General features: G+C 38.2%; 2 protein-coding genes across 3 annotated transcripts in view; one reads left to right on the top strand and one right to left on the bottom strand.

Moving 5' to 3' along the window:
* Window positions 1–27,702, top strand: part of SEPTIN11 (septin 11) — a 153,123-nt gene that overhangs the window by 89,057 nt on the left and 36,364 nt on the right. The window lies entirely within an intron of this gene.
* Window positions 1,437–26,618, bottom strand: CCNI (cyclin I). 2 transcript variants are annotated; one of them, XM_019720337.2, is made up of 7 exons: window positions 26,056–26,617; window positions 19,026–19,182; window positions 12,123–12,251; window positions 9,258–9,332; window positions 8,964–9,104; window positions 8,426–8,656; window positions 1,437–2,997 (listed from the first exon to the last, which is right to left on the bottom strand). In XM_019720337.2, exons 2-7 carry the CDS (start codon window positions 19,137–19,139, stop codon window positions 2,554–2,556), a joined length of 1,134 nt encoding a protein of 377 aa, XP_019575896.1. In that variant the 5' UTR covers window positions 19,140–19,182; window positions 26,056–26,617; the 3' UTR covers window positions 1,437–2,553. The 2 variants fall into 2 exon arrangements, with proteins under 2 accessions (XP_019575896.1, XP_074180529.1); XM_074324428.1 differs by lacking the exon at window positions 19,026–19,182 and having other exon boundaries at window positions 26,056–26,618.

Genomic DNA, 27,702 nt, shown 5'->3' with positions numbered 1-27,702 from the left:
CTGATAAGTGTTGTAGGCAACATTTGGGGGCACTCCCCATTCTAGAACCCCCCCACTTTACTATAAGACATCTGTAGAAAAATATTCAAGTCTCCAGATGACCAACTTCATACCAATCTTGCAGAGAATGAAGTATTTAGCTTTTAGTCTAATCTTCAAGATTCAGCACATGCACGGTCACCTTTTCTGTTGAATGATTAGGATAATTTATGCCCTTGCGTTTGTGGGGCGCTTCATGGAATGACAGGTTTTCTAACCACCAGCAGGAACAATTGGGATCCTTGAAAGTCAAATTTCTAAACCTTGAATAGTTTGTGATGTGTGCCAAGATTTAAGTCAAGTAACTTGGGACAGGCTACTGAGAATAGTTTCAGGCAAAGCAGGATCTAACTGAAGAGCAGGCACATAATCATGAAAAGGTGTGCACTGTTCAAGAATTAACTGCGCTTTCTCTGTTTCAGCCCCATGAGTTCAGGCCCCTCAGAGCCAAAGTTCTCCAAGAGCCCCAGGTAGCTCAGGCCCCGGGGCAGTGCTCAGGTCTGGTCTCCCAAAGTGCTATCACGTCACCGAACTATGCGTTAAGTGAGCTTTACTGAGGCAGGCTTGCTAGCAGCCCAACCACCTCAATTCAGTTTCCCATGAAAAGAACACTATGTTACCAACCGGTAAATTCAGAAAAACCTCAAGATCAAGGAATTCAAATCCCTGTCCTAACGTCTGTTCATTCTGTAGCTCCTGAACTACAAATGAAGTATTCTGGCCCTAAACTCAATTGTATCATTAGCTTTTCACATAACTGTTACTCATCTGATAAATGGGTGGGAATCAAGTGCCATTTACTTTATGGAAATGAACATATGGACTCCCTGAAGCTCCCACAACTGAGAATTAAGAAACAGAACCAGAGGAAGATTAGGGTAAGCGGGACTTTTAAATGTGTGTCTACAAAGCTAGTCTCTTGCTACTACCTTCACTGTAAAACAGTTCATTCTTTTATCTTCTCTTCACTTATATGTAAGTAAAGGTTTTCTTTTTGATTGGATTGTAAGGTTGTAAGCAGGTAAAGGGAGCCAACCCTACCAAGAATTTCAAGAAAGCTGACCTGAGAATACTCCGTTACAGCGGAACGAAATCAGTAAGTTAAAAATGCTAAGTTACCTAGATGGGGGTCTGTGCCTGCCCTCACACACAGTTCCATTTAGATGAGAATTTACTGTTTGGAAGGTCCACAGTCCACCAGTGAGAAAATAAAGGAAAAATCCTCATGTCAAAACCTGCACCCCTCACATTTAATTCCATTCCTTTGTCTTCATGTTTTATTTTCTGTAAAGCACGTTCTTAGGATTTTTATCATTTCCCCCAGTTTAAACTGCAGTGCCTAAGCAATCAGGAACTTGCACCTCTTCACAAGCAGGAAAAAATGAGACACACAACAGTTAAGGACAACGTTTATTGCTACCAGAGGCTTTTATCATTAGCACATGGTTGGTTCTGATTGCAATACCTTATTCAGACTGCACAGGAAGCTCAGGATCCAGAAGTCAGTAAGAGAAATACAGACAGGCTCGGGAGACAGAGGGAATGACTTTTATCGAGAAAATCCTAATAGCTTAACATAAAACGAGGGCACTGAATTCAGTTATTACATGTTAGAGACCCAGATCACAGAGCTGCCCTAACATCTAGACCGGCCCTCCTACTGATTATAGTGTGAAAAGGAGCTGAGCAGTTACCCAAAAAATAAAAAAATCAAATTTTACTTGTTACGTGTTTCTTTGGTGAGCACCTGGATATATTAACTTTATCACAAATTTTAGTATAAATGTCAAAAATGCTTTCAACAAATCTGAGTGTCCTAATTACATGACACTTTTAAGCTTCAGTTTAAGATAAAAACAATTTTGTTTCCAAACTCTAGATACTGAAATAAGACAAACACAAAAATCAACGTGGTAATGTGAGTCCTTTTTATATTAACCACCTCTAATTCATATGGGGCAATTTTGAAGTACCCTTTCAGATTAATTTGAATTTGAATCATGGATTAAAACATGGCTGTCAAACTGAAATAATATGTTCACTAAATTGCTAAAAAATAATTTCAAGGGTTTCCTAATCAGTGGAAGTCAGGCTATAGATCGACATGCATAAAATTCATTTAAGTATTCAATGAAGAAGCAAAAGCAAGAGGAAAATTAAGTCAGGACACTGGGGATTGGGTTTGCTAGCTAAGAATTTTGGGAGTTTTTTGTTTTTTTTAAAAAAGCACTGAATGAATTTTTGACTTGGGGGCAATCTACATTACATTTTAGCAGAGAAGGGTGGAACTGAAAAATATAAAAAAAATTTTTTACTTTAAAAAAATTGTTGGATCTTTTGAATTTTACACTCTTTTGGTCTTTAAATGCTTAAATAACATTGAATTATAATTAGCCACACAAGTAATTGGTTTTTTTATTCCTGGCTCACTTCACATCAGCCCGTAAGGTATATACCTTTATACAGCCTTCCCTGGTTTTCCACGTTCCCATCGCAGAGTAGTGACACCTGAAGCTACATGACAGACACAGGCTGCAAAGGTGGACACGGGGAAGCATGCCCCTCCTGCCTTGATAAATCAGTGCCACACACAGAACCCACATTTTCTGAAGCATTATCTTCGTTATAGAGCCGTTTGATTCCATCATAGAAGTCATCCACTTCCATTTCCTCTACTTTGCGTTTAGCAGAGGTGTGTTTGCACCCACTGGCAGCTGGGAGATGATGACAGAAGGCTGCTGTACTTCTGACTGGCACTTCTGGTTTGCTGTTGTCCTTGGAGAAATCTGGGCCTGGGACAGAGGAGGGATGTAATCTGAACACTCCTTTGTCACAGGTCACCAAGGTGTGCTTGAGGGGACGGTAGACATAAACGGAATTTAGAGGCAGGGAAGACTGCAGAGTAGAAAGGTGATGTGCCACAAGCTCCCGACAGTGGATCAACTGGGAGCTATCCATCTGGGAAGGGGAGAAGGGATGATTAATGTGGGCTGCGCTGTCATCTGCTGGCCATTTTCCCTCCCGGTGCCCCGTTTCTTTTTATCCACCCCCTATCTCCTACCTCAAACTCATCTATTCCTCCAGCCTTAGGAGTTATGTCCAAATCTGTATTTCTAATGTAAATCTCTTTGGAACTTGAATTCTGTATTTGCATTTGCATGCTGAACATCCTCATGCAGGCAGAAACTCTTCTGTTCACTGCTATGTATATGTCCAACGTTTGCTTTTGTTCAGTCTAGTCCCCCTGTATAGGAGGACCTTCAACCCACATATTTTGCCTCTTCTAGTCTCTTCAGTGAAGACCAAAGTACAGATAAACACAAACTTCACTAAGAATTTAAGGAAGAAGCCAGAGGCAAGAAAAAATTTAAATAAGGGATAGGGAAGGCTGTCTGGCCTTTAGAATAAAACGGAAAATGAGAACTTTTGGTAAATCGTTTTTGTAGAAGACAGCAGGCTTCACAATACTAAGAAATGTTTTTGCTTAATTTTGGGGTTACACTAATTCCATGTTGTCCTTTAGACTAGTTCAGGTATCCATCCTTTCTAAAGCCACCCTTCACTCCTACACACCCAAAGTCCAGGGTCATCTGTTTCTATATGAACTGGTCATCAAACTTACCACGTTATATTAGAACAATCTATTTAAACATTTAGCTTTTCCATTATAGACTACAAGATCCTAAGAGGTAGGATTATTTCACATTCATTTTTATTCCTTAGGTTTCTAGCATAATGACTGTACATGGAAGGCCTTTAAAATCTTACCTCTGGTAAAGAGTCTAATTATTCTAGTCTCGCTGTTCTCCTCTCCCTGTAATTATAGCTGCAGTCAAAATACTCTTACTCTAGCGACATAGATTTCTCCCTTATTCAAATTTCTCAGTGGCACCCCAATGCCTACCAGCCCGAAGCTAGCTAACCTTGATAATAAGGCTCCACAATGTGACCCCACCACCGTTTCCAGCCTTCTCTCTAGCGTATCTCAATTTGTGCTCCACATTCCTGCCAAACTGGCCTGCTCTCTATTCTGTACAATCCTTGCCCTTTCTACTTTATCCTCGCTCACCCTTTTTCTACTTATTGAAGTTGTATTAACTATTCATTCCCGGTTGGGCTAACTGCCACCACCCTCCAGGAAGCCTATCTTGACTGTTTAACTATACAGGGATCACTTTCTCGTCTTGTGTATTTCATAAGCAGTTTTGAACATTTCTTAACCAAGTCTTATTCACACGTATATAACCTGCAGCACACAGCATGACTATCTGCAATACCAAAGGAAAACAACATGCTCTGCAAAAACACATTTGGTCACAAAATTATTTTTATCTCTAAATATATTCATTCTTGTAACTCAAGAAAACAGTGGAACAAAGCACACAGAAGAGGGATAGGGCTTCACAGTTAAGACGATTGATACCCTAGCCAGTACACTTCAAAAAGCCTACAAAAGAGATAACAGAAATGAAAGACAGAAACTGGGAAGTGAAAAGAAGGCTATTATTTTAGGCAACTACAGAAGGCTATTAAAATTATTTCTAAAAAGTACCTAATTTAATAAACTGTTCTTTAGCAAATGAATGATACTTAGTGACCTAGAAAAACAAAGTATCACCACAAATATTCTAATGCCTTGGTCATAAGGCATAATACCACAGCCGAATCCTGGGGGCAAAAGGCATGCATTTCAAGTAAAAGCCTATTTATGTCACTATAATCTTTCTCTGTGAAAAAAGTAAGTAAATAGGGAGTTAGTATTTTAGAGGTGAGGACTAGTGAAAAATGACAGAGCTAGAGAGGCACTGGAGATTAAACACTGAACGTTTAAAAGGAAGACATTCAAATAGGTTACTGATGGGAAGGGGGAACAGAATAACATGACATAAGTGATAGGTTCAGATGGACCCAGGTTCACTGGACAGCATGAAGCACTGAGAAACCTACCTCAGTAGTCTGACCTTAGGCACCTTCAAGAAGAACTGGGAGACCCTGGTGAGCAGGGCTGCTTCTCTAACTCCCTACTCTAATTTTAAGTTACACCACAGCAGGGATCATCAAATGTGACCACTGCCTGGCTAGTGACTAGCGAGACTACCGCACTCATCTGGGCAGGGCTAGCATCCTGAGGTTATCAGGGTGGCCACAGCCGTCAAAAGGAGGAGGCCATGAGTACAGCCACGGAAGTAGAGCAATGAGAGAAGGGGTAAGGAGAGGAAAAGGTTTAGCTGACCCAGAGTCGTGGCCAACAGGCAGCACAAGGCCAAGCAGGGTTGGGGGGGGGTGGGCAACTAGGAAGGACAAGAGGACGTTACCTTTCAAACCAGGGGACACTCACTGTCCTGTCTTTTGAAGTCCAGAGGGCACAGAGGCAGAGCTAGTGACTGTGGCCCCCTCACAGAATCAGAAACCCAGGAGGTTTAGAAAACTGCTAAGACCAAAAATCTCTAGTTTTGTAAACTTCCTTGTTTTTAACTATCTTCCCCATTATAACTGGAATACTACATGGGGCAGAGACCTTTTTTTTTTTACAATTACTGTATCCTGGTGCCTAGATCATAGATTTCTCAATAAATGTTTCTGAATATAATTATTTACATATTATTTAAGAGAATGGAACAGTGGTTTTCAAACTATGTCCAAACAGCTTATGGAAGGAAAGAGGCCATGTTGAGCAGGACTCTGCCCCAAGTATTTCACTAATGTTTTTCTACTTTGTATTCTGGGATTGTGTGTGTACAAGGTTTTGTCGGGGGTGAGGGAGGGTTCTAGTTTTAAAAGAAACTCCAAAAAACACTGACTAGCAGCTTTAAAGTTGGTATGGAAAAAGCACTGGTTCTCTTCTGTTTTCTTTACTGCTAAGTAGTCCTGTGTGTCTCTGGGAAAGCCTCGAGTTCCCTGGACTGCAGGTATAAAATAAAGGAGTTGAATTCAATGATTTCTAAGATTCCTTCAAATTCCAAGTGTGTGATACTCCTTCAGTAAAGGGAGAAACACGTTTCAGTGAACGTTTTCTTCTTAGTGAACACTTCTTTCTTCTAGCACCAGGAGACTTACGAGAGATGAGCAGGTTCTCCCGCGTTCTTCTATAGAGAACAAGCCCTCAAAGCTACAGAATACACACGCTATTTACAACATTCTTATTACTGACGCTTCGGTCTGTCCTTTCTCTGTAACAGTGATACTTCATATAACAAGGGAACAGGCACAGACCAAGTCAGGAGGCATTTAGAGATATGTCATCTGTACCAATAAGAAAATGAAAAACATAATGTAGGAAGTTTTCTATTAATGTCCCTTCCCCCACTTCCGGTCTAATGTAATGTAATGATTAATACTCAACTTCATTTTCCAAGACTCTAGGTAGGCAAAACAATACTAGCAACTATCTCCTAGGATTTATTTTCATTACAGCACTTATTTCAATGGAAAGAAACACCTCTCAATTATTTCAATCTAAGATATGCTATTAAAAGAACATATATCCCTTACAAAGGAGAAATGACTGTGTTACATTAATGTCATATGTCCCAGGGATGTAAAAGAAACTGAACCATGCTAAAAACAGTGGAATAAAGCACAGAGAAGAGGGATGGGGCTCCATCTACCGTGTTTCCCTGAAAATAAGACCTAGCCAGGGCCGGCCCGGTGGCTCAGGTGGTTGGAGCGCTGTGCTCCTAATGCCAAGGTCACCAGTTTGATTCCCATATGGGCCAGTGAGCTGCGCCTTCTACAGCTAAGATCGTGAACAATGGCTCTCTCTGGAGCTGGGCTGCCGTGAGCAGCTGGAGGCTGGCGTGAGCTGCTGTGTGCTGCCGTGGGCTACCATGAGTGGCCGGCAACTGGTGAGAGCTGCCATGAGCTGCTGTGAGCAGCCAACCGACGACTGGTGACCGACTACCTCAGCCGGGGGGAGCGCAAGGCTCATAATACCAGCATGGGCCAGGGAGCTGTGTCCTACACAACTACAGAGAGAAACAACGGCTTGAACCGGAGTGGGGGTGGGGGAGTGGAAGAAAGGGGGGGGGGAGACCTAGCCGGACAATCAGCTCTAATGCGTCTTTTGGGGCAAAAATTAATATAAGGCCCGGTCTTATATATATAAGACCGGTAAGGCCTGGTCATATATATAAGACCGGGTCTTATATAATACAAGACCGGGCCTTATAGTAGTTTTTGCTCCAAAAGACGCATTAGAGCTGATTGTCCAGCTAAGTCTTATTTTCGGGGAAACTAATATATTGCCCTGATCATTATCCTTTTTAGAAAAAGTCTCTCAGTCCTTTTCTGCTTACAAACCAGGGTCTGAAATTCTCAGAGCTGAGAGGTATAGCACTAAGGTACTTCTTGTATGTCTACTAACTATTATAGGTCGCATCTATAAGATCATCAATTATAACTATCTTACAAAACACCAAATTCAAGTATTATTCTCATTTTTCTTTCATAGTATTCTAAGTTTTATTTATTCAAACTGCAGCTCTTTGCTAAAATTAGGTCTTTTTATATTACAAACTGTTTTTAAGCTCAGAATTTAAGCCTTTTCTCTAAAATCCAATGAAACAAATCAGAATCACTACTGACAAATGAGAATAAACAGAGACAGATAAAGGGAAAGTAAATCCATAAATCTTCTATGGATTCAGTTTGCAGCGTACAGTTTGCAGATTTAAACTTTTAAGTTCTATTTGGTGACAAGAATAGAACCAACAAGAATGCTCTCAAAGTAGTTGCTAACATATAATATCATTACTAACTTTCCATGTGAATGAGAATTTTCTCCTCTAAACCCTTACATTTTATATAGATAGTTGATAAAAATCCAACTGACCCATAACATTTTACATCAATTTGCAAATACAAGTTATGGACTAATCTCAGGCAACTATAGGAACTACCAGGACAAAACCTCTTTCAGAAAGATAGCTTCTACTTGCCAAATTCTGATACAAATACTTCACTTTCTAGTCAACACTAAATGATTGCTTATCTGAAAAGTAACTTCTTGCAATTTGTGTTTTTGACTTATCTTCCACAAAATGAGTGAAGTATAGAAGTACTATAATGAAACCTACATATGTAGCTAGGAAGTTTGTTCATACAAAACTAACGAATATATTATTGAGAATCATACTAATTTTTCTAGATTCTTAAAGGTTTTAAGTAATATAAAAGGGTTGGAAAGAATCAAGAAAATATCTAAGCTTTACAAGAGAAAGGACGACTAGCCTGTAAATTTAAAGTGTACATTTACTTTACTCTTTACTCTTAAAAAGTTTGCCATTGCAAGATTAGAAATGTGTCATAATTTTATAACTATCTGGTGAATCCTATGTATCTAATAAGAGATACACTTAAAATGAACACTAATTAAACTGACACCTACCTGTGCTTTCTGAAGCAGTTCAATTGTAAAAGGAAGCCAATCAGGAATGAGTTTCTCCATTTCCAAACTAACCATGGCCAGAGCCAGCATGGATCCTTTGAATTGCAGAAGTTGGTTGCAGGCCATACAGTGAAGTAGTTGCTTGGTGAGGACTGCCAAATGTTGAGATGGGCTCGCTTTGTGCAGACTAAACAGTAACTGAGGCCTAGTTGACACTGCAATGGCATGGAACTGGAGGGAGGGAAAAAAATCTCAAGATCATTCTGGTTTTACTTATATGTTTACATAAAGTATGTATAGAAATTGATGTAACCTCAGGTATTACTCAATTTTTAAGTTTGCAATTTTAGCTTCAGTGATTTGACATATATCCTAATTTCTAATTTTTCCTTGGCTAATTGCAATAATTTCCCTTTTCCTAAAAATCGGAACAAAACAAATGAGCAGGCAATCTACTTTCCAAGTTAGGAAATAAGGAACAAATTTGTGTATTTGGTGAAAAGGACTACTTTTCAAATAAGACTTCAGGTATATTTACAATGTGAAGAAAATCCAATGGTGTGGCTGTGTGAAGATCCCAATTCAATTTATCCAGAATAATTCTCTCCATCCTCAGAATTTCAGATGAAGAACATCCACAGAAACTGTCTCTTGCCAACACCTTCAGTACTGGAATTCTCTATCCAAAGCAAAGGATAATGGGGCAGGGATGAAAGCACAGAAAAAAATAAACTCATTTTTAATTTTTGTTTTGGTAAACAAAAAGCAAATTAATAAATGGAGAGAAATTCTCAAAAAAGAGACATAACTAATCTTTAAAGGAAATATTTACCTCATCCTCCTCCACAGTCTTGGCGGCTAGGAAAAAACAGCTGATTGCAATACAACTCAAGTATTTCGGGTGGGCCTAAAATTTTGAAGAGGGGGAAAAAGCAACTTCAGTGATTCTTCAAAAAGTTAAAAGTTTATTTTGAAAAACCAGATATGCAGATGACACAAGTATGCATACATTCAACAGAATTCAATTAATCAGATTCCCACCCATTGCTTTCTAAGATCAGAGCTAACTTTTAACTTTACAACCCTAACTATATTCTATGGAAATACTAGGATCATTCCATTACTGGAAGTTCAACCAATGCTAAGTAGCCAAAGATCATTTCTATCCAGCAGAGAAGAGCTTGATTCTAGAAAACAATTTTTAATTTAATAAATAAAATCCCCCAAATAAAAAATATATGTGTGTGTATGTGTATTTTTTATTTTTAAGCTAGTTTTATTCCCTTTACGTATTGTATCAGTAAGATTAACATACTAGGTATTAGTGGAATTAAACAGAAAGAAGAGATATAAAAAGGTTATTAATATATCTAAAATGATTTAAAAATTATAGGATGAAAGTAGATGAGTAGAAACTTTCTAATTAAGTGTCCCACACACAAAAAAATTATTTATTAAAGTTCCATGGTAAAAACAAAATGCTCCTAAATATATACAGAATCAATTAATGGAGAAAAAAGTTCTTGAGTTTGACACCAACAGGAGGGTTTGAATTTATTTACCTGTTTTTCTTTATCTACAATAAGACTGGCCCACTTTCTACCTTATTGATAGAATAAGGGTTTGCCAATCCAGCATCAGCATCCAGTTTTAAATAATCAGAACAATTTAGTCCAATTATATTGAGTGACACAGAGGTTAAGTTATATAACACAAAGAAAACCTGTTTCAACATGTATTTTCTATTTAAATATTACATTAATTCCTGTGAAACTGGAGAAGCCTTCTGATAACTACAGTACAGCCTTGATTAATTAACTTATTTAGTAAACATGCCAAGGACCATTGCCGCAGTGTAAGTGGCACACTGTCTAGGAATATTTACAATCCTCTATTTGTATTAGATAATAAAAGCTGGCTCAAGACTATTAATTTTAAAATAACCATTAATGCTAATAAAAACATTACAGTTTAGAAAGTACTTCCATAAATATTGTCATGTCTATTATGTCTTCCTTTTACAGCTGAGAAAAGTCTCAGAAGTTAAGGGACACCACACAAGTAATCTAGGAAGTGAGTCAGACTTGTTGCTAAGCTAGTTTTCTAGGCTCCCTTATTTCCCCAGGAATACAACACATCAAACCCAAAATCCAGAGGTAATCAGATTTCATTACAAAGAACAGAGCCCAAGAGTTAACAACTTTGGGTAGGCAATGCAACCCCTAAACCAGGGGCACAATAAATTTAGTAAAAAGAATCCAAATAGCAAGTGTGCGATGTTTTTTTAAAAAAATAAACAGTAGTTCTCAGTCCTGAATATACATCAGGATGTATTCTTTAAATACAGACGCCCAGATTTCACCTCCTAGAGATTCAGATTCATTGGGTCTGGGACAGGGCTCAGAGTCAACACTTTGAAAGAGCTTCATAGCACTTTATTGTGCAGTTAGGAGTGAGGCTCCATTCACTGTTGGAGCTCTTTCATGGTCCTCTTGAAGTGTCTTTATTTAAACTATGACTACATTCTGTGTTTCAATATAGACTATGCCTAAGTAAGAGTATCTGATGCTAATAACATGACAGGACCCATTAAGAAATATGAAAAAATGAGATTATACTTGGCTAAATTCTCTAATTGTTTTAGAAACTTGCCCAAATCTGTTTAAAATGTTTAATATTAAGGTAAGTAACAATCTTTTTTGATAGAAGCTACAATAAGTTCATTAATAATTTTTGAACAATAACCCAAGAGAAGGACTGACCTTAAACGCATCTTTATCTTTCTCTGTGAAAGGAAGGCTAGCTGTCGTAGGGGGCTGGAGAGGAGGGGAGGGACTTGACAGAGATAAAAGTGGGCATCTCAAATAACCCAGATTTCAGGCAATCAGCATCATTATAATGAAGGGCTCTTTAGGTCTCTTAAAAGTAGAAGTTTGAAACATAAAAAGGTAACTGAACAGCTATCCAAATTCTATGGCTTCTATTTTTTATACTGAATAACAAAGAGCAGAGCCATAGTTCTCCCAGTTCACATATTCCTAGGTGTACAAAATGACAACTGAATTGCTTTTCTACTTTTTCATGCCTTGCCATTAAATAAATGCTGACTTTCTGTTTGAAATCTGTTGAGGGTCTACTGTGACTCATTTTGCATAATACAACCATCAATATACCAACAGGAATAATATAAAACTTATTCACATATTTGTATGCTACCATTCAACAAAAACATACCAGTTAGTTTATGACAGTTCAGTTCATCTTGTTATACTCCAAATGTATATCTCTAGAAAGTATTTACACATTCTCCAGAAAACCACACAATATTCAATAAATAGGAAGTGACAGAGAAAAATGTGCAATAGCTTATACTTCTCTAGCCTGACTGACTGTCCACATCTAGAAGATGACTAAACAATGCTATATGGCTTGTACTAAAATCAGATAAAAAACTTTACAGGTTAAATATAAAGTTATGAATACCTGTAGCAAAAAAATAAATAACAGACTACAATTAGAAACATTTCTGAAGATTTGAAGCAGTTGAAGACATCATGTCTTCTCGTAGGTACATATATCATGTCCACGAAGATTTTCCACTTCTTTCCATCTTATAGAATGTTTACTAAGGGCACCTGGTTTAGCACATAAACCCTCACACAAGAGGTTATGTTTAAGTGTATCCTGAAATATTTACCTTTACAGTAGCTAAAAACCTGTCCAAAAGACTGCTAGCCAGAGCAAATGTTTCTGGGTAAAGGTTGAACTGATACTTGAGTTTGGCCAGCCACTGAATTACTTCATCTCTTTGGGACGGAGAAACATTCTGTAAAGGAACAATTGAAAGATAAAATTAAAAGAGAACAAGTAAAGTTTCAAGTTATCATCAAGAATATGTTTAGAACTCTCTCTTATAAAAGGTTAGTAAATGCTATGGAATACATATTCATATGTTAAAAAAATGTTTTAATGTTTATTCAAAACATATCAAATGAGATATATGAAGATAAAACTTTATGTACTGGTTGTAGCATTTAATATCAATATCCAATATTCTCATTCTTTACCAAATAAAACCTTCACTATGTCATCTCACCATTTATTTATACTTTAATTAAATTGAGGTGTTCAGGGAATATAACATTTTAAAGTTTACGTTACACTGTTATCAACTGATAGTAATTTTGGAATTAAGTTCTCCTAATTCTTGAGAATAAGAAAATATTGTGACTTTCTAAGGCAGCAAACAGCCATTAAACAATCTTAGGAAATATAAATGGACTATGATAACAAAATGAAAGCCCATTAAAAACAAAACTAAAGTCAACAGGAATAAACAAAAGACAAATTACACATTTAAAGAATACTGAAAGGGAAAATTCATCTGAACTAACTTAACCACTGGAGAGATTATTACACAAACATAAAACGTTATTGTTGTCTTAATCTTCCTACATATTATTTTTAACTGCTGAGTGGAGGCTTAATTTTCAGAAAGTACACACTTTAAAGCAATGATGATCCAGATACCTTTACTCTTGAGTTTTGCAGGCACTATAAAAATAAAACAAAACAAACCTAATAATACTTAATCTACTAATAGTAAATGAAACAGAGCCGTATGAGTACTACCAGTACTTCAGCCAGGTAAACACAACAAAGTACAGAAATTACTCTGAGCAGTGGAAGAATATTTTCAGTGAAGGCTCTAAACAAGTAAAGGTTTAATCCAAGGTCTGCACTCAAAACCATTTATGGAAAACTTAAAAAAATATATGACTTACACCATTCTTTAGAAAATAGAGACCATAGCTTAAACCTTTTTCCTGATCAGTCAGGATCAACTTTATGAAATTATTACTAGTTCCTATCACAGAGGGGGGCATTAAGAGATAGTAAAGCATGAAGGGCTGTATATCTTGACAATGTATCTCCTCAAACAGGTATTTCAGTTGGAATTTCTTCTCTCCTTCCTTTTGGATTTCTTTAATGTTGTGAGGAATATATGACTTGCTCATTATAATCTCTGCCGTTCCATGGGCTAATTTGTCTTCTTATCTTATCCCAAGTCCTCTGTCACTTTTTAGCTTTGGCACAACAAGGTAGTGTTTCTTTATATTGGCCAAACCAACTACTCACACATATAATTTTTACATCTCACATTCACCTTCTGGTCAGTTCCTTTTGTCAAATAAAGACTGACCCTAGAATACTGCACAAGAAATACTGACAAGAAAATGAGCTAAAGATGGTTTACAACCTCTTATATTAACATCTCACCATTAAGCTAGTGTTAAGACTATGAACAATAATCTGAAAACATCTGGCAATCAACATTTAATTCAGTTCACATTAATAAACATTAAGTGTCTGTCATATGACAGGTCCTGGGAATACGATGAATGAAAACTCCCCGTTTAAACTTCAAAACTTAAAGTCTCATGGTGAGGCAAACAATCAGAAAATGTGAAAAGAACTACGGGAAATGTTAAAACAGAGGTATGCACCGGGCGCTCGGGATATACCCTGAAAGAGCACTTGGCCCAGTGCTGGGAGTAGAGTGAAAGCTTAGAGGAGACAGCAACTAACTTGAATCTTAAAGTGAAAAAGGGGAAGGAATAGTATTTTGCACAGCAAGGAAAGAACCACATTTTTGAGTCTGAACTTTACTCTGAAGGATAGGAATGGTATCAACCTGGAAGCAATAAATAACCTATTGTTAAACTCCTCCAACTTCCAACTAAAACTAAGGTGGGTGGAAAAGATGCTAGAAACCATACTCTGAAACTCAGTGATACAATTGCACAAATCAAAAAGAAACACAGAGAGGCTCATGGGACTGAAGTTGTGAGTCTAACAGGTTCTGGGAGCAGAGGGTAGCAGGGAAATTTATGTCCAGCAGAGACCGTTGTTCAGCATGACAGAGGAAACTGGAGTTAGGCTACTACAGCCAGGAGTTGGATTCTCCCTCTACAAAGAGTCTGAAAAAGGCAGTAAAACACTGCTACTTGAAGCTATGGCCTCTCCAGGAAGGTGAGAGGCAGCCGACACAGCCCTACAGGTAGGCCCTGGGTAAAGCAGCTGTTAGTTAGCATGGCCATTGGTTCTACAATATCCCATTTTCCATACAGCCCTGTGCTGCTACTTTAAGATCTAGTTCTTGACTAAGGGTCTCTAAAGGCCCCAAGTGAAGGCAGTCACAAAACTTCTAGATGAAGAAAGTTAAGCATTCAAGAGAAATAAAATTCCTACCAAGATGAGTTTATATCTAAAATGCCAAAACAAGTAAGAAAAATGTTAACTAAGCCATCCAAACAAATCAATGACAAGAAAATAAATTCACAAAAGGAGAGGTAAATGGTGATATAATCTAATGAAACTAGAGAGGCTTTCCGGGAGGCAAGAGAACAATGATCTAGAGCAGCAATGAGGAACAAGAACACCATTAATTCCACCTTTAGGTCAGATGGGTATAGAACACAAACACCCCTAAATGACAGATTGCATTACATAATGTGACTATTTGGTGTCTCACATTAAACAAAAACATAAACATAGGATTGTAAGAAGTGTCACAAAAGATGGGCGTAATGTGCTATAAGTGTATATGACACAAGGGAATAGAGTTATATAGAGATTTCCATATCATAGTTATAACTAAATGATGTAAATTATGTAAATCGCAAACAGAATACAAAAGGTACTCAGATGTTAGTCTTGTCTTTTTCCACCTCTAAAAATACGTGATGCTCTAATAATGCCAGAAAAAACAAATTTATGAAATATTACATGTAAATAATTCTTTTAAACCAATTCAATAGTTACGAAAGAGATCATAACAATATCTTTGAACTTTAATATACCTGATGTTAAAATTTGAGAATAGGGACAAGAAAGCATTCCTGCGTGGCTAGTATTACCATCAGGAGCCAAAACTAACAATAACAACAACAAAAAACATGCACAAGCTAATAGTTTGAGAAGACTCACTCTTAGTAAACTGATAATGATTCTAAGATCACTTTTTCAAATCAATTCAAACATGTACTAAAAAAGCAGTAATATTTTCAGAATAGATTTATGAAAGTTGAATTCTGTGCCTAAGCAATGCCCTTCAGGAGGACGGCAGGGAGGGAGGCCAGGTGGCCTACCGCCTACCCGCCTGCTAACGCCGGCAGTATTGTATGTCCTAGTCAGGGGATCTGCTTTCTCTTATAATGGACTGCTCAGCTAGGGTTAGGATGCTTCATTAAGTTCATTAACAACTATTCCCGAACAGAATTGACTCAACATAGAAAACCCCAGGTTTTATACGCTAAATGCTATTACTTTGATCATTAAAAGATAAATCTTCTCCAACTTTAAACACTACAATGTTCACCATCACCTGACAGAGGAAGTACAATCCCCCAGGCGCGGCATAAGTCCCTCTACGACCTAACGCCACCATCACTCACCTTCATCACTTTTGGCCCTGAAATTCATACTGGAAGAGTAGTACTTGTATTTATGGTTCTTCCTTGCTCCTACCATGCTATTTTACGTCACTGTTCCTTTGCTCATACTGTTCCCTCTGATTGGAATACACTTCCCTCTCTTTTACCTGCCTTATTACGTATCCTTCATTATTTCAGTGGTCACTCCCCACCAGATACTTTCCCTGATAACTCAAGTTAGGCTAAGTACCTTCCTGTGTCCCCACAGATCTCTTGTCACACCTGTTAAGTTCAACATTTTTTTTCTTAAATTACATTTCTGCTTTTGGCTATGATGGAGTAGGTAGCAGCAAACCTACACTCCAGCTGAAAACAACTAGAATAACTATTAACAACAACAAAAATCAAAACCTGTGTTAAAGGCACCAGAACCGCTAGGACAACCAGACCTTAAGGAGCCTAGATTCCGGAGAGGAGGTGACAAGAATAGATGAGTCCACATTCTGCAGCAGCTTTTCTTTCAGGGCATTTGCCCATCCTGTGAGTATGGCAAGAGGCTGAATACGGGCTTTTGGGAGTCTTACAAGGCTAGAGACAAAATTTGGAGACTTGAGGAGTCAAGAACCTAGTAGGGAGGATTAGGGTCAGAGATCTGAATGAATGTGACACTCAGTAGATTTTCCCCTTACACATTTTCTGAGTGAAATTTTGAGGTTGGGAAGGATACGGATCTAAGAAGCTAAGCAGAAAACCTCTGAAAAGCAAGAATGAGTTCAGCGCCTTTCAGGAACAAGGGGTCCTAGTGAGGACTCCAGGCTCTCAGCTGGAATCCTTGGCTACAATCTAGGAGTTGAGGCAAGCCAAAGGTAGATGAAGTCATACCCAACTGCAAACCAGCCTCCAATCAGCACAATCCCTCACTGGATTAGATATTAATATCCTACTCAGTTTGCCCACTAGAGGGAACACTGAACCTTCCTGCGGAAAGGTAACTCGAGAGCAGGGTGTCCAAACTTTTTTCAATGTTTTTTACCAAGGGCCATATGTGGTAAAATATACAAACAGCCGGGCCACTCACTCGAGGTGAAGTACGTATTGCCTCACCTGGTTTATTTAAGTAAACTAAATACATTTTTGGAATTTGCTGCGAGCCAATTAACAATGGATCGCGGGCCGCAGTTTTGACACCCCTGCTCTAGAGCCTCTACAATTTTCCATAATGTCCAGCATCCAATCAATAATTAGCAGGTATGACATGAGAAAAAACCGAAATGACTGAAATCAAGAGAAAAAACGGAGGGGGACAAAAAGGTCTAGATCTTTGAGTTATCAGAAAAAGACTTAATATACAAGAAAATACAGGAAAAGAAGAAAAATAAAAACATGAAGAACTTCACTACAGTAATGAAACCTATAAAAAAATACAAAGGAAAATTCTAGAACTGAAGACAGCAAATTACACAAACAACAGAAGCAAATAATGAAAAAAAAATTAGAAAAGTTGGAAAAGATACGTGTATAGTTTAGAGGCAAGACTGTGTTTCTCTTCCGCAAAGAATCAAGAAGAAAGGAAATGGTTAGAAGCAATAGTGGAAAGAGAGGTAGAGAAGCCAGTCCCTGAGAATGGCAGAAGAAAACAAAGGAATTAGAACTAGAATACAGAAGTGTCCAGGGGGTTACGCTAGCAAAAAGCTCAAGCCCCTATAGCTCTTTAGTCCCATCCCTATCTTATTATCTCCTACCCCACCAGGCCAAGCCCACCCACATTTCACAAGAATTAAGTATGGCTTCTAAAGGCAAATCCTTAAGTATATCCCTCTTAGAAGTTGATACTGTTCTGTTTTCTGGTATTACCTCAGTAATATTTGTTAAATCACCTATAGAAACAGGACAGATTAAATGACAATATAGCAATAACATACTACAAACTTCTTAGAATATCACCTTCAAAGACCATGCTGCAAAAATACGTCATTGTTGGTTACATGCCGACTCAGGAGGAGGAGGAAAGGAATGGTTCTTAAGGGCAGCTGTAATAAAGCTTTGCGGCTTACTAGAATGTTGGAACATAAAGACAGGAATTTCTGTTTTTCTGTTTTCCCCAATGCCTAGAATAGTGTATGGAATGTAGCAGATACGTAATAAATATGTACTGACTGAACAACTGAATCCCTAAGTATACTAAAAATTACACAAGCACATGAAAATAAAAAATGGAAAACAAAGAATAATGGGAAGAAAACTGCCTCAGGCCCAAAGTATAACTCTACTGGGTATTTATTAGCTAGTGTTGAGCAAATTGGGACTATTGTCTATTTCAAAGGATAAAGTGTGATACTAAGTGTAACAGCACACATAAACGCTCCTCGCATAAAAGCTATTCATTCAAGTTAACGAATCCTCAATTTGCTAAATGACAAATAAGTAACAGTAAATGGAAAACATTTTTCAGCTTGTGGGCAAGAATGAAAGAAGCAGGCTAGAGTTAGTAAAAGCAATAACCTATGAACAAAGGTTAACCTAAACCAGCACAGGAGGAACTTAGATATTTGCTATTCATTCACTTACACATATCAAAAATTTCTTGGCCACATTCTTTATCCCAAGCACAGTGCTAGATAATAGGGATAAAAATATGTGTAAGACATCTTATACAGTAAGCTTTTGGAGTGAATAAACCTCATAGTTATTTGTAAAAAATAAATGATATAATAGAAGTATAAAAATTCCTGAAAGGCATATGACCAATAGTAATTAAGAGGTCAGTTGGGTATCTTCCTAGAAGCTTCCAACATTGGCATTACCTTAGTAGTTTAAACTCCTTATAGATATTCAAGAAAGATAGAGCAATTTGTGTTCCCTAAAGACCATGATGTATGTAGAAATAAAAGTGACTTACTATTGTTAGTACTGGATTATGAGGAAAGACAATAGATATTTATTTTCCTAAAGCTGTAACGTAGAAAACAAACAAACAAAAAACAAGCAAACAATAACAGTTCATTCCTAGTTTCAGAAAACAAGATGTTTCTCTAACAAAGAATACAGCATGCCTTCCATGGTATGTTTCTCCAGTACCTATCAAGATACAACTATATATTACAGTAGTACACACTTATTTCTAATAAAAGTCGTCTATCTAAAGTGAAGAGAAAAATCATTACCTGGTTTGTGGGCATTTTCGGCACATTTACCTTCCACATCTGGGCTTCCCTAGAGATTGCCATTTCCAACAGGAAATAAAACCTCTGGTTTTCCAAAGGCCCTGGAAACTTCATGATATCCTTTGGATCTGCCTGCCTCCCAGCTTGATGTAGCTACCTACAAAATCAAATATAAAACAATGCTCTTTATTTAATTATAGAATAAGTGTCACAATGCATAAATATGTTGGTTCTTATTAAGCAATTCATAAAACAAAATAAGAATGTTACAAGGCAGTATAGGATTTTATAGCTCTTTAAAATACATATTAAAATGTTACAATAAGTTATCTAAAACATTCTCACTTTAAATTTAAAACTCAGTTATAAAGAGAATAAAAACACGGCCATATAACTGATAGACTATTTGGACTCTGATCAAGACATTATTATATAAAAAATTTTTAAGTCATGAGTTGTTTATACTAGGAATTCTTAGAAGTAGTTGTCCCAAATATTCCCCTTAAAATCTAATCAGTATGGGCTGTTAACCTTTTTCTTCATTAAAGTTACATCAATTATATTAAATCCTACCTGTTCCCACTTAATCAGTATGAAACCATCCCCCTAAGTATGAAATCATCTTTTTTCCATTTTAAAAGTTTTATTTGTTTTTTTCATTAATACATTCTCATGGTTCAAAAATATGTACAAAAAGCATAAACAGTATGAAAGCATCTTGAAATGAGCTTCCAATACAGTGTCTGTCCACTAGCCTCACATGTGGCCATTTATATGAGAATTGAATAAAGTTAAAATATAACTCAGTCACAACAGCTCCATTGCAAGTGCTCAGCAGCTGCGTGTAGCTGGTGGACATTGCATTGGACAGTGCAGAAGAGGAATATCGGAATCAACGCAGAAGTTCTATTGAACAGCGTGATAAGAAAACTCAAAAGTAAGGTGACCAGCACTTTAAAAGGAGCACAGGTCTAAAAACCACAGTCTACATCTGTGAAAGGCAACTGCGAGTCCAAGAGAGAGATCTCTGAGTTTTAAAAAAAGGAAATTACAGATTTGAGGGTTACGACTATGTGCAGAAAATTGGATCAAACTTATGTAAAATGTCAAAAGACTTAACTAGATTTGATGAAAGCTAAGCAACTGAAAAGGTAATTAACTTCAGAAAAATTATGCAAGAAGGTAAATATAAAAACCACAGTATTTACATAGCAATAATAATGAAAATACTAAATAGGGATTTCAACAAATATTGGGACCATGAAGGGTGTTGGGAGACCGCAGAATGAGAGCACCTTTACGTTCATAGTAGGAAAATCATAATTAGTACCTAAAACTAAAACATAAAAAAAAAAAAAAAACAGTAAAGCAAGTTATTTGAAAATATGATCTTGAATAACAAGAGAAACAGGTTAAGAGCTGAGAGTAGTTAACCTCTAGGGAGTGAGAAAAGGGTAAGGAAGGCCTGCAGCAGGGGAATACTGTTTTTCATTATAAACCTCATATAACTATTTCACGTTCTCAACTGCATACCTGCATGTATACGTGCTTCAGATTCATGGGCTTAAAAAAAAAATTAAATGTCTAGAATTAACATGTGCAAAGTTCCAAATTTTTGATAAAAATGTAAAATTTGGTAAAAAAATAACAAACCTCTTTTTCAATTTCCACATCCCCCAACTCTAGCTACTTCTCTTCTTTCCTGTACTATTACTTCACATACTTCACCTACTTGCTACTCGATCTACTGCAGACTACCTCTAGTTAACTGGATTATGATTTTTTTTTTTGCTTCTTTAAACTTCTGAGTTTTTGCCAATTTTCTATGAGCACAGTGTACTTTACGTACTAAGCAGAAAAAAGGTAAATAACTTACAGAGGGGAAAAAAATAATAACTACCCTGACGGGCCCATTTCAGGTATTAATAATTTCTTCCAACTCTTGATTCTCTAATCTGGTGTGATTTCTCTCCCTCCTGAAAGCAGCTGCCCACTATCTCTCCTCCTATAAATTCCTTTGTGGTCACATCTACCAATGTCATCTTTTTATCTATCACTCACTGTGCTCACAGCACAGTATCCTGATGAAATAGGGACTCAACCAAAGGTTCCTTTCAACCTTTGGGGCTCAAAACAAAAACAACCCAAAACAGAAGAAAACAAAACAAACCCAAATTTAATCTATCTTTAGCAAGCCAATCCTTCAAATGTTTGAAGGCTGCTAATGATAACACCAATTCGTCTTTTCTATAGCTGAAAAACTGTTCAAGGTTCCTCATATGACACAATTTTTGCTGTTCTAAATTAGCACCAGTTTAACTATTAACGGAGTCTAAGATCATTAGCTATATTTTTGGAGACCACACAACACTATCAATTCAGGTAGAATCTATGGTCAACTGAAAAACTCTTAAGACTTTCTAAGTTACACTCTTAGGCAAACGCTCCCTCCACCTGTCCCACCCAACTGTGTGTGGGGTTTTGATGTCTTTCATACATTCTTGTTTAGGACCTTAAATGTATTTTCTTAAAAAAAAAAAAAAAAGTTATCTTATTAGATTTCATCTACTGTTATATTCTGCTGAGATGTTCTAAGATTCCAATTTTGTTGCCTTGGTACTTTTCTCAGATTCTCCACAATTAAATGAACAGACTCACTATAATTTCACCTAAAGCAGATATAAATATTAACCTTAGAAATGAATAATAACCTTAGAAATGAAGTATAAAATAGATGACCATCTGTCAAGAGATATTTAGAAGAAACACCTATATTGGATGGAAACTGAACTTCATATATTCTAAGTTCTTCTAAACCTAACTTTAGTCTGTAATTTATTAACTTTTTTTGTCAGTACTTCAACATTATTTCACTAATTATCTCTATCTCACTGCATTAGCTAGCTACACCCAAGGTAGCTCACCAGGATTCCAGCCTTCTCAACAGACTCCAATGGCTGGCTGCCCCAAGTGATGACTCTTTCCCTGCAAGGTTTTCTTTGAAGATTACTTTTAGGGGGAACACAAGGACATATAGGATACAATCATGTAAAGAAGAGTAATCTCAGGTTTAAAGGATTCCTGTTCTCCAATCTCCTACAATTAAGGTCCTTAGCAGACTTTCAAATATTTAGATCCTTTATCAACTTGTTCAAAACAAAGAAATCTGGGTCAAAGAAAAAATCACAAGAGCAATGAGAAATTTTACTTTGAGATGAATGAAAAATACAACCTAACATACCAAAACGTACTGGATGCAATGAAAGCAGTGTTTAGAGAGAAATTAAAACCTGTAAATGCTTATATTAAAAAAAGAGTTCAAATCAATGCCTTAATGTTCTACCTGAAGACACTGGAAAAAGTAGAGCAAACTCTACCCAAAGCAAGCCAGAAGAAAAAAATATTAGAGAGGAGATTAACAGAGAATAAAAAAATACAGAAAAACCTATAAAACCACAAGTTGGTTCTTTGAAAATATCAACAAAATTATCAAACCATTAGCTACACTGACCAAGAAAAAAACAGAGGCTAAACTACTAAAATCAGGAATAAAGAGGGAACATGACTACCTACATTACAGAAACAAAAGGGATTATAAAGGAATTTTATGAACTGTATACAAATAAATTGGACAACTGAGATGAAATAGACAAATACCTAGAACCACAAACTACCAAAACTGACTTAAGAAACAGAAAAGCTGAATAACCCATATAACTAAAAAGATTGAATTTGAATTCGTACACAAACTATTATCAAAGAAAAGCCTATGCCCAAATGGCTTGCTTCACTGCAAAATTTACAGAAAAAGTAATACAAATTCTTCACAAACTTCCAAAGAGTAAAGAGGAGGAACACTTCTCAACACTTCTCAACTCATGGCCAGTTAGTAACCTGCTACCAAAACCAAACAAAGCAACAGCACTAGAAAACTATGCTCAATATCTCTTCTAAATATAGACACAGAACTCAACAAAATACTAGCAAATTGAATCCTGCAACATAAAAAGAATTATACAACATAGCCAAATGTGATTTAGCCTGGGAATGTAAAGATGGTTTAACATTCAGAAATCAATTAATATAATGTACCATATCAACAGAAGAAAAAAAAGGAATCATTTTTTGCTCACACTAGGGAAATGTAGCATAGGCAAAAGTTCAAACTGTCTTAAATTTTAAAAGTTGAGATATAAATAATGCAAGTGAAAGACAAAAAGGAGAGAGAACACCTGTGGGGATATTCCAGATTAAATGAGGCTAGAGAAAAATGAAAGTGCAATATCTGACCCTAGACTGGATCCTGGAGGGAGATAAATGCTATAAAGGTCATTAAACAGGTCGATTGACATAAGGGGAACATGGACAAAGGATAGGTTAGAGTAAATGCATCAATGTTAAATTTACTAAAGTTGATAACTTTACTGTGATTCTGTAAGAGACTATCCCTATTCTTAGGAAATACACACTAAGCAATTTAGAAAGGGCCATAATGTATGCAACTTATACACACACACATATGTATATATGGGGTGGGGAGGAATGACAAATGATTATATTATCAGAGTATTTTTTACATTCTTTTTTTATGTTTCTAATAAGACACATAATATGACACACTGGAGAAAGCACTGGCTTGAGTTTTACTTCTTTTATTGACAGAACACAAGCCTATTTTCTAATGTATAAAACAGAATATTTAAGTTAGATGAATAATGAATCCTGCTAATGAATAAAATACAAACACTTAAAATATAATTTTACTGTTTTAAATAGAAAGTTATAGTCGTATCTTGTTATTTTATGCCAATTGTTGATTACAGCCAGAATTTTGAATGCACAGACAGAAGAGTCTTTAGGAACTAAAAACAAAAATACTGTATTTTGGTTGGCAAATTTCACACACTCCTAACTATGATAGTTTCACATTTCTCCTCTCATCCTTGCAATTGCTACTTCTGCTTGTTTATCAAATAGCTTAATGTCTGAGTGAAGCTTATAAAATCCTTACTGTACAGCATAAACTATATTATAAATCTACATAGACAGCTTTCTGCTCATCTGAGGAAGTGCTGAAGTGCTAGGTATACAACAGAAAAACCTTCATTAATATGAAATTACTACATTTATCGTCATAACACCAACCCTTTTAATAATTCTGTACTGGTGTTGACTTCTGGATCTTAAGTTCCTCTTCCAAGTAAGATGGATTTATTAACCTCATGTTCTAATATTACCTCCTTGACTAAATTTATGCCCCTAAGCTAACAATGAACTACAGATACTTGTAATTCCAAAACAGGCTGCTCTTTTCCAATCTCTATGCCTTTCCATACACTGTTCTTTCAACTTGAAATGTCTTCTCTAGCTCACACTTCCCTTCCTACAGAGCTGTCATTTACATCAATCAGAGAATGGTACCCTGCCTTCCTACATTTGTACTTGGACATAACTCTACTTTTCCATTTAATTGCTCAGTGATAATTATTTGTAGATGGCAAATAGTCTGAGTTAACACTAGGCCTAATAAATAATAATAATAGCTTACACTTAAGTGCTTAACAAATGAAAGCAATGAGTGTTTACTACTTGGCCAGGTATTGTTCAGAGTGCTATGCCATGTTAACTCATTTAATCCTCATACAACCTTATGAAGTTGGTATTATTATTAAGCCCGTTTAAAAAATGAAGAAACATGCACAGAAAAGTTAATATTTTTCATTTTGAAAGTATTATAAAATCAGAATAAAACATGTACATACACTCTTAGCTTCCAATCTTGACCAAGAAACATTCTGGAGTTCCATTCTAACCTACTGGAATGTCACACTGCCCCATCAAGTCAATTAACTGTAATTACAAATCACCTCTACTGCACCTTCCCAACACTCGCTGATTCTACTAACTGCTCTTTACCAGTATTTAAGAAAGTTTTCCTAGTCTAGAAGCTCAGAATGTCTCACCCATGTGGTCCCAGATTAGAGAATCTAAATCCTGTCCATTCCCTTCTATTTCATCTGCCACCAAATGACCTGGAAAAGCTAGGAAGCAGGTAACACTATTGTTAATCTTTTCAACAAATACATTTTTGGGACAAAGACTATACATATAGCATAGTCACACATTGCTAGGGTTTGAATTCTGGCCAGCAGATTCTGTGTTATCCAAGGAAGAAATTACTTTCTTTTGTGAAGCCTGTTTTCCTCATCTGTACAACGAGACTCCTGAACTACGTGCAGGATTCAATGAGCTGCAGACCACTTAGAACAATACCTGTCAGATATGGTTCAACAGGTACTATTAACATCATAGGGTCACACTCTGCTCCTCAAACGTTGAGTGTCTCCCCACTCCCCAGCCTTAACAGAATAAAGGCTGTTGAGCTTGGCATTCAGAAATCTTCAGTCTGATTTCATCCTACCTCCCAAGAGATCCCTTCCACTATTCTGCTACCCAATTCTAACTCCTGCCAGAATGATCTGCAATGGAACCTCGAGCTCAGCAGAGGCCCTTCTGCCCTCTTTACAAAATTTCGCTCTTTTTAAATCTGCCCGTCAGATTGCAACTCAAATCTCCCCTCCCCTCCAATTTCCCCCACCCCTGGATAACGTTCCCCTTCACCGAGTCCCCGCAGCACTGGCGGTTCACCCCATTCATGTGGCATTCCCTCCGTTTGGCCAAGCAAATCATCTTCCTGTAGCTCCCGCAGGCGCGCTGACGTCTAAGGGTGGGAGTGTGTCCCCTTCTTTGTGTAGGATACAGGCTCGATCTGCTGTTCCCACAAAAAAGTTAGTCGCAGACAGAAAAACTGGACCGAAAGGGAACTCAGCAGAGCCGTTTCAAACTGGGCAGGTGCGTTGCTGTACTGGTGGCGGGGGCGCGCAGGCGGCAGGAAGGTTCCCCTCAGAGGAGGATGCGCAGGGGGCAGATGCGGGGGGCGGGCCTTGGAGCGCGCGGCTCCGGCGCTTCCCTTTGGGCGGCGCGCGCGGGTCGCGGGGACGCGTCGAGCCCCCCGCCCCCGCTCGCTCACCTTCTCCTCCTCCTCTTCCTCCTCCTCCTCCTCCTCCTCCTCCCAGGCAGAGCTGTAGGCCTCACAGTGGTGACGCGGGGTCATCCGGGAGCCCGTTACCACCTCATTTTCCTCAGCGCGCGGCGGCGGGACGCGCAGGACGAGGACCGGACCGATTGAGGAGGCAGAAGAGGGGAAACCGGGCCGGGTGGCGCGGGCGCTGGCGCTGGAGCGGGACGCACGGCTGCAGCCGGGGGGTCAGCGAATTAGTTCCATGACGACTGTGAACCTGAGGCCGCCACCGCCAGTCCCGCTCCTCCAACCACCGCCACTTGTGCCCGGGTGGGGAGGGGGCTCCCTTTCGCCATAGGGCGGCGGGGGCCGGGGAGAGGCGGGGGGTGAGACCGGCTCTGCCCCTGCCCGGGGGATGCACCTCCGAGGGGAAATGGTGAAAGGGAGGAAGGGGGAAAAAGGAAAAAAGAAAAAAAAAAAAGGAAGGGGAAAGGGGAGAAAATAAGAAAAAGCGAGACAGAGGCGCTACCGCGTCCGCTCGCGGGGAAGTCTAGGGAGGAGGGGGAAGGAAGAAGTGCCGGCTTCTTCGGCTCCGCCCTCGCGGACCGATTCCTAGAGTAGTTAGCCTTGTAAACAACGCTGAGTTGGTCTCTCTCACCCTAGCCTGGTTCCTCCCCTCTGCCTTCCCCGGCCAACGAACGTACAGGGAAATCCGGCCAAAAGGTGGGCTATGGGAGACGGGATGGAGAAGGCTTTGACATTGGGGTAGAAAAACAAGACATTTTCTGTGGGTTAAGAAAAGCCAAGGTGCGTGGACTCATTTTCCTTGGGGGAGCGGAAGGGGCCGTATGACCCGCACGGTGACGTAAGCGCCCCGTCAGCTCCCTGGAAGAGGCGTGCGGTGGCCGGAGAGTGCGCTGCGCATGCGCCCCGGGGATGAAAGGCGGCTGAGCGGTTCGCTCGGGGGTGGTGGTCTGTCAGGATGCTCCTCTGGCCGAAATCTAGAGCTACCTACCCGGTTTTATCCAACCTACTTGTCTCTAGGGCTGGTAGGAGGATTTATTGGGAAGGGGCTGGCGATCTGCTGTGTAAAATCTTGTATCCTTTGTTGACCTCGGAAAAAATTATGTGTTCTCTTCTTACCATTGACGTGTAAAAAGAATTGCGGTGTTTTCTCTGCCACGTCCTGGGTGCAGGGAGATTCTAAAGCGTTTTAAAAATAGGGAAATTGGGGGGGGGGGGGTTGTATCCTTAAGCACCTTTTTGCTTAAGGCCTCTTTTAAAACGGTAAATTATACTGCTGATGGCCAGGAACCTGCTTGGTAATGCGCCAGGGGGATTCTATCCACTTAACCAACACATATGAGTTTTTCAGACCAGATTTTATTGCCAAGTCTTTAACGACTTTGTAGTATTATATAAATGTGTTTTATTTGGGGGCTCTTTTACTCACGAGTAATTTTTGCTCGTCTTTTAATTGTTTCAATTATAAATACGTAGAATTACGGAAAGTTAAAAAATGTGTTGAGCTTTATTCAGTGGGCCAGACCCAGTGCTAAGCTCTACCGAACTGGAAGTAACAGACAGAAATGACTCCTATCTTCACGGTATTTACAATCCAAACAGAATAAACATTCAGCTAATTATCACTATCTA

Source organism: Rhinolophus sinicus, linkage group LG02, assembly GCF_036562045.2.
Source record: "Rhinolophus sinicus isolate RSC01 linkage group LG02, ASM3656204v1, whole genome shotgun sequence".
NCBI classification, from domain to species: Eukaryota; Metazoa; Chordata; class Mammalia; order Chiroptera; family Rhinolophidae; genus Rhinolophus; species Rhinolophus sinicus.
This window is presented reverse-complemented; position numbering and strand designations above follow the sequence as displayed.

What these genes read in the sequence shown, in the direction of transcription:
- CCNI (XM_019720337.2), bottom strand. Translation starts at nt 19,139, where the DNA reads ATGAAGTTTCCAGGGCCTTTGGAAAACCAGAGGTTTTATTTCCTGTTG. An exon ending in AGACTGTGGAGGAGGATGAG is followed by an intron (nt 9,105 to 9,257) that starts GTAAATATTTCC and finishes TGCTTTGGATAG; the next exon opens with AGAATTCCAGTACTGAAGGT. An exon ending in AACTGCTTCAGAAAGCACAG is followed by an intron (nt 2,998 to 8,425) that starts GTAGGTGTCAGT and finishes TCCCCTTCCCAG; the next exon opens with ATGGATAGCTCCCAGTTGAT.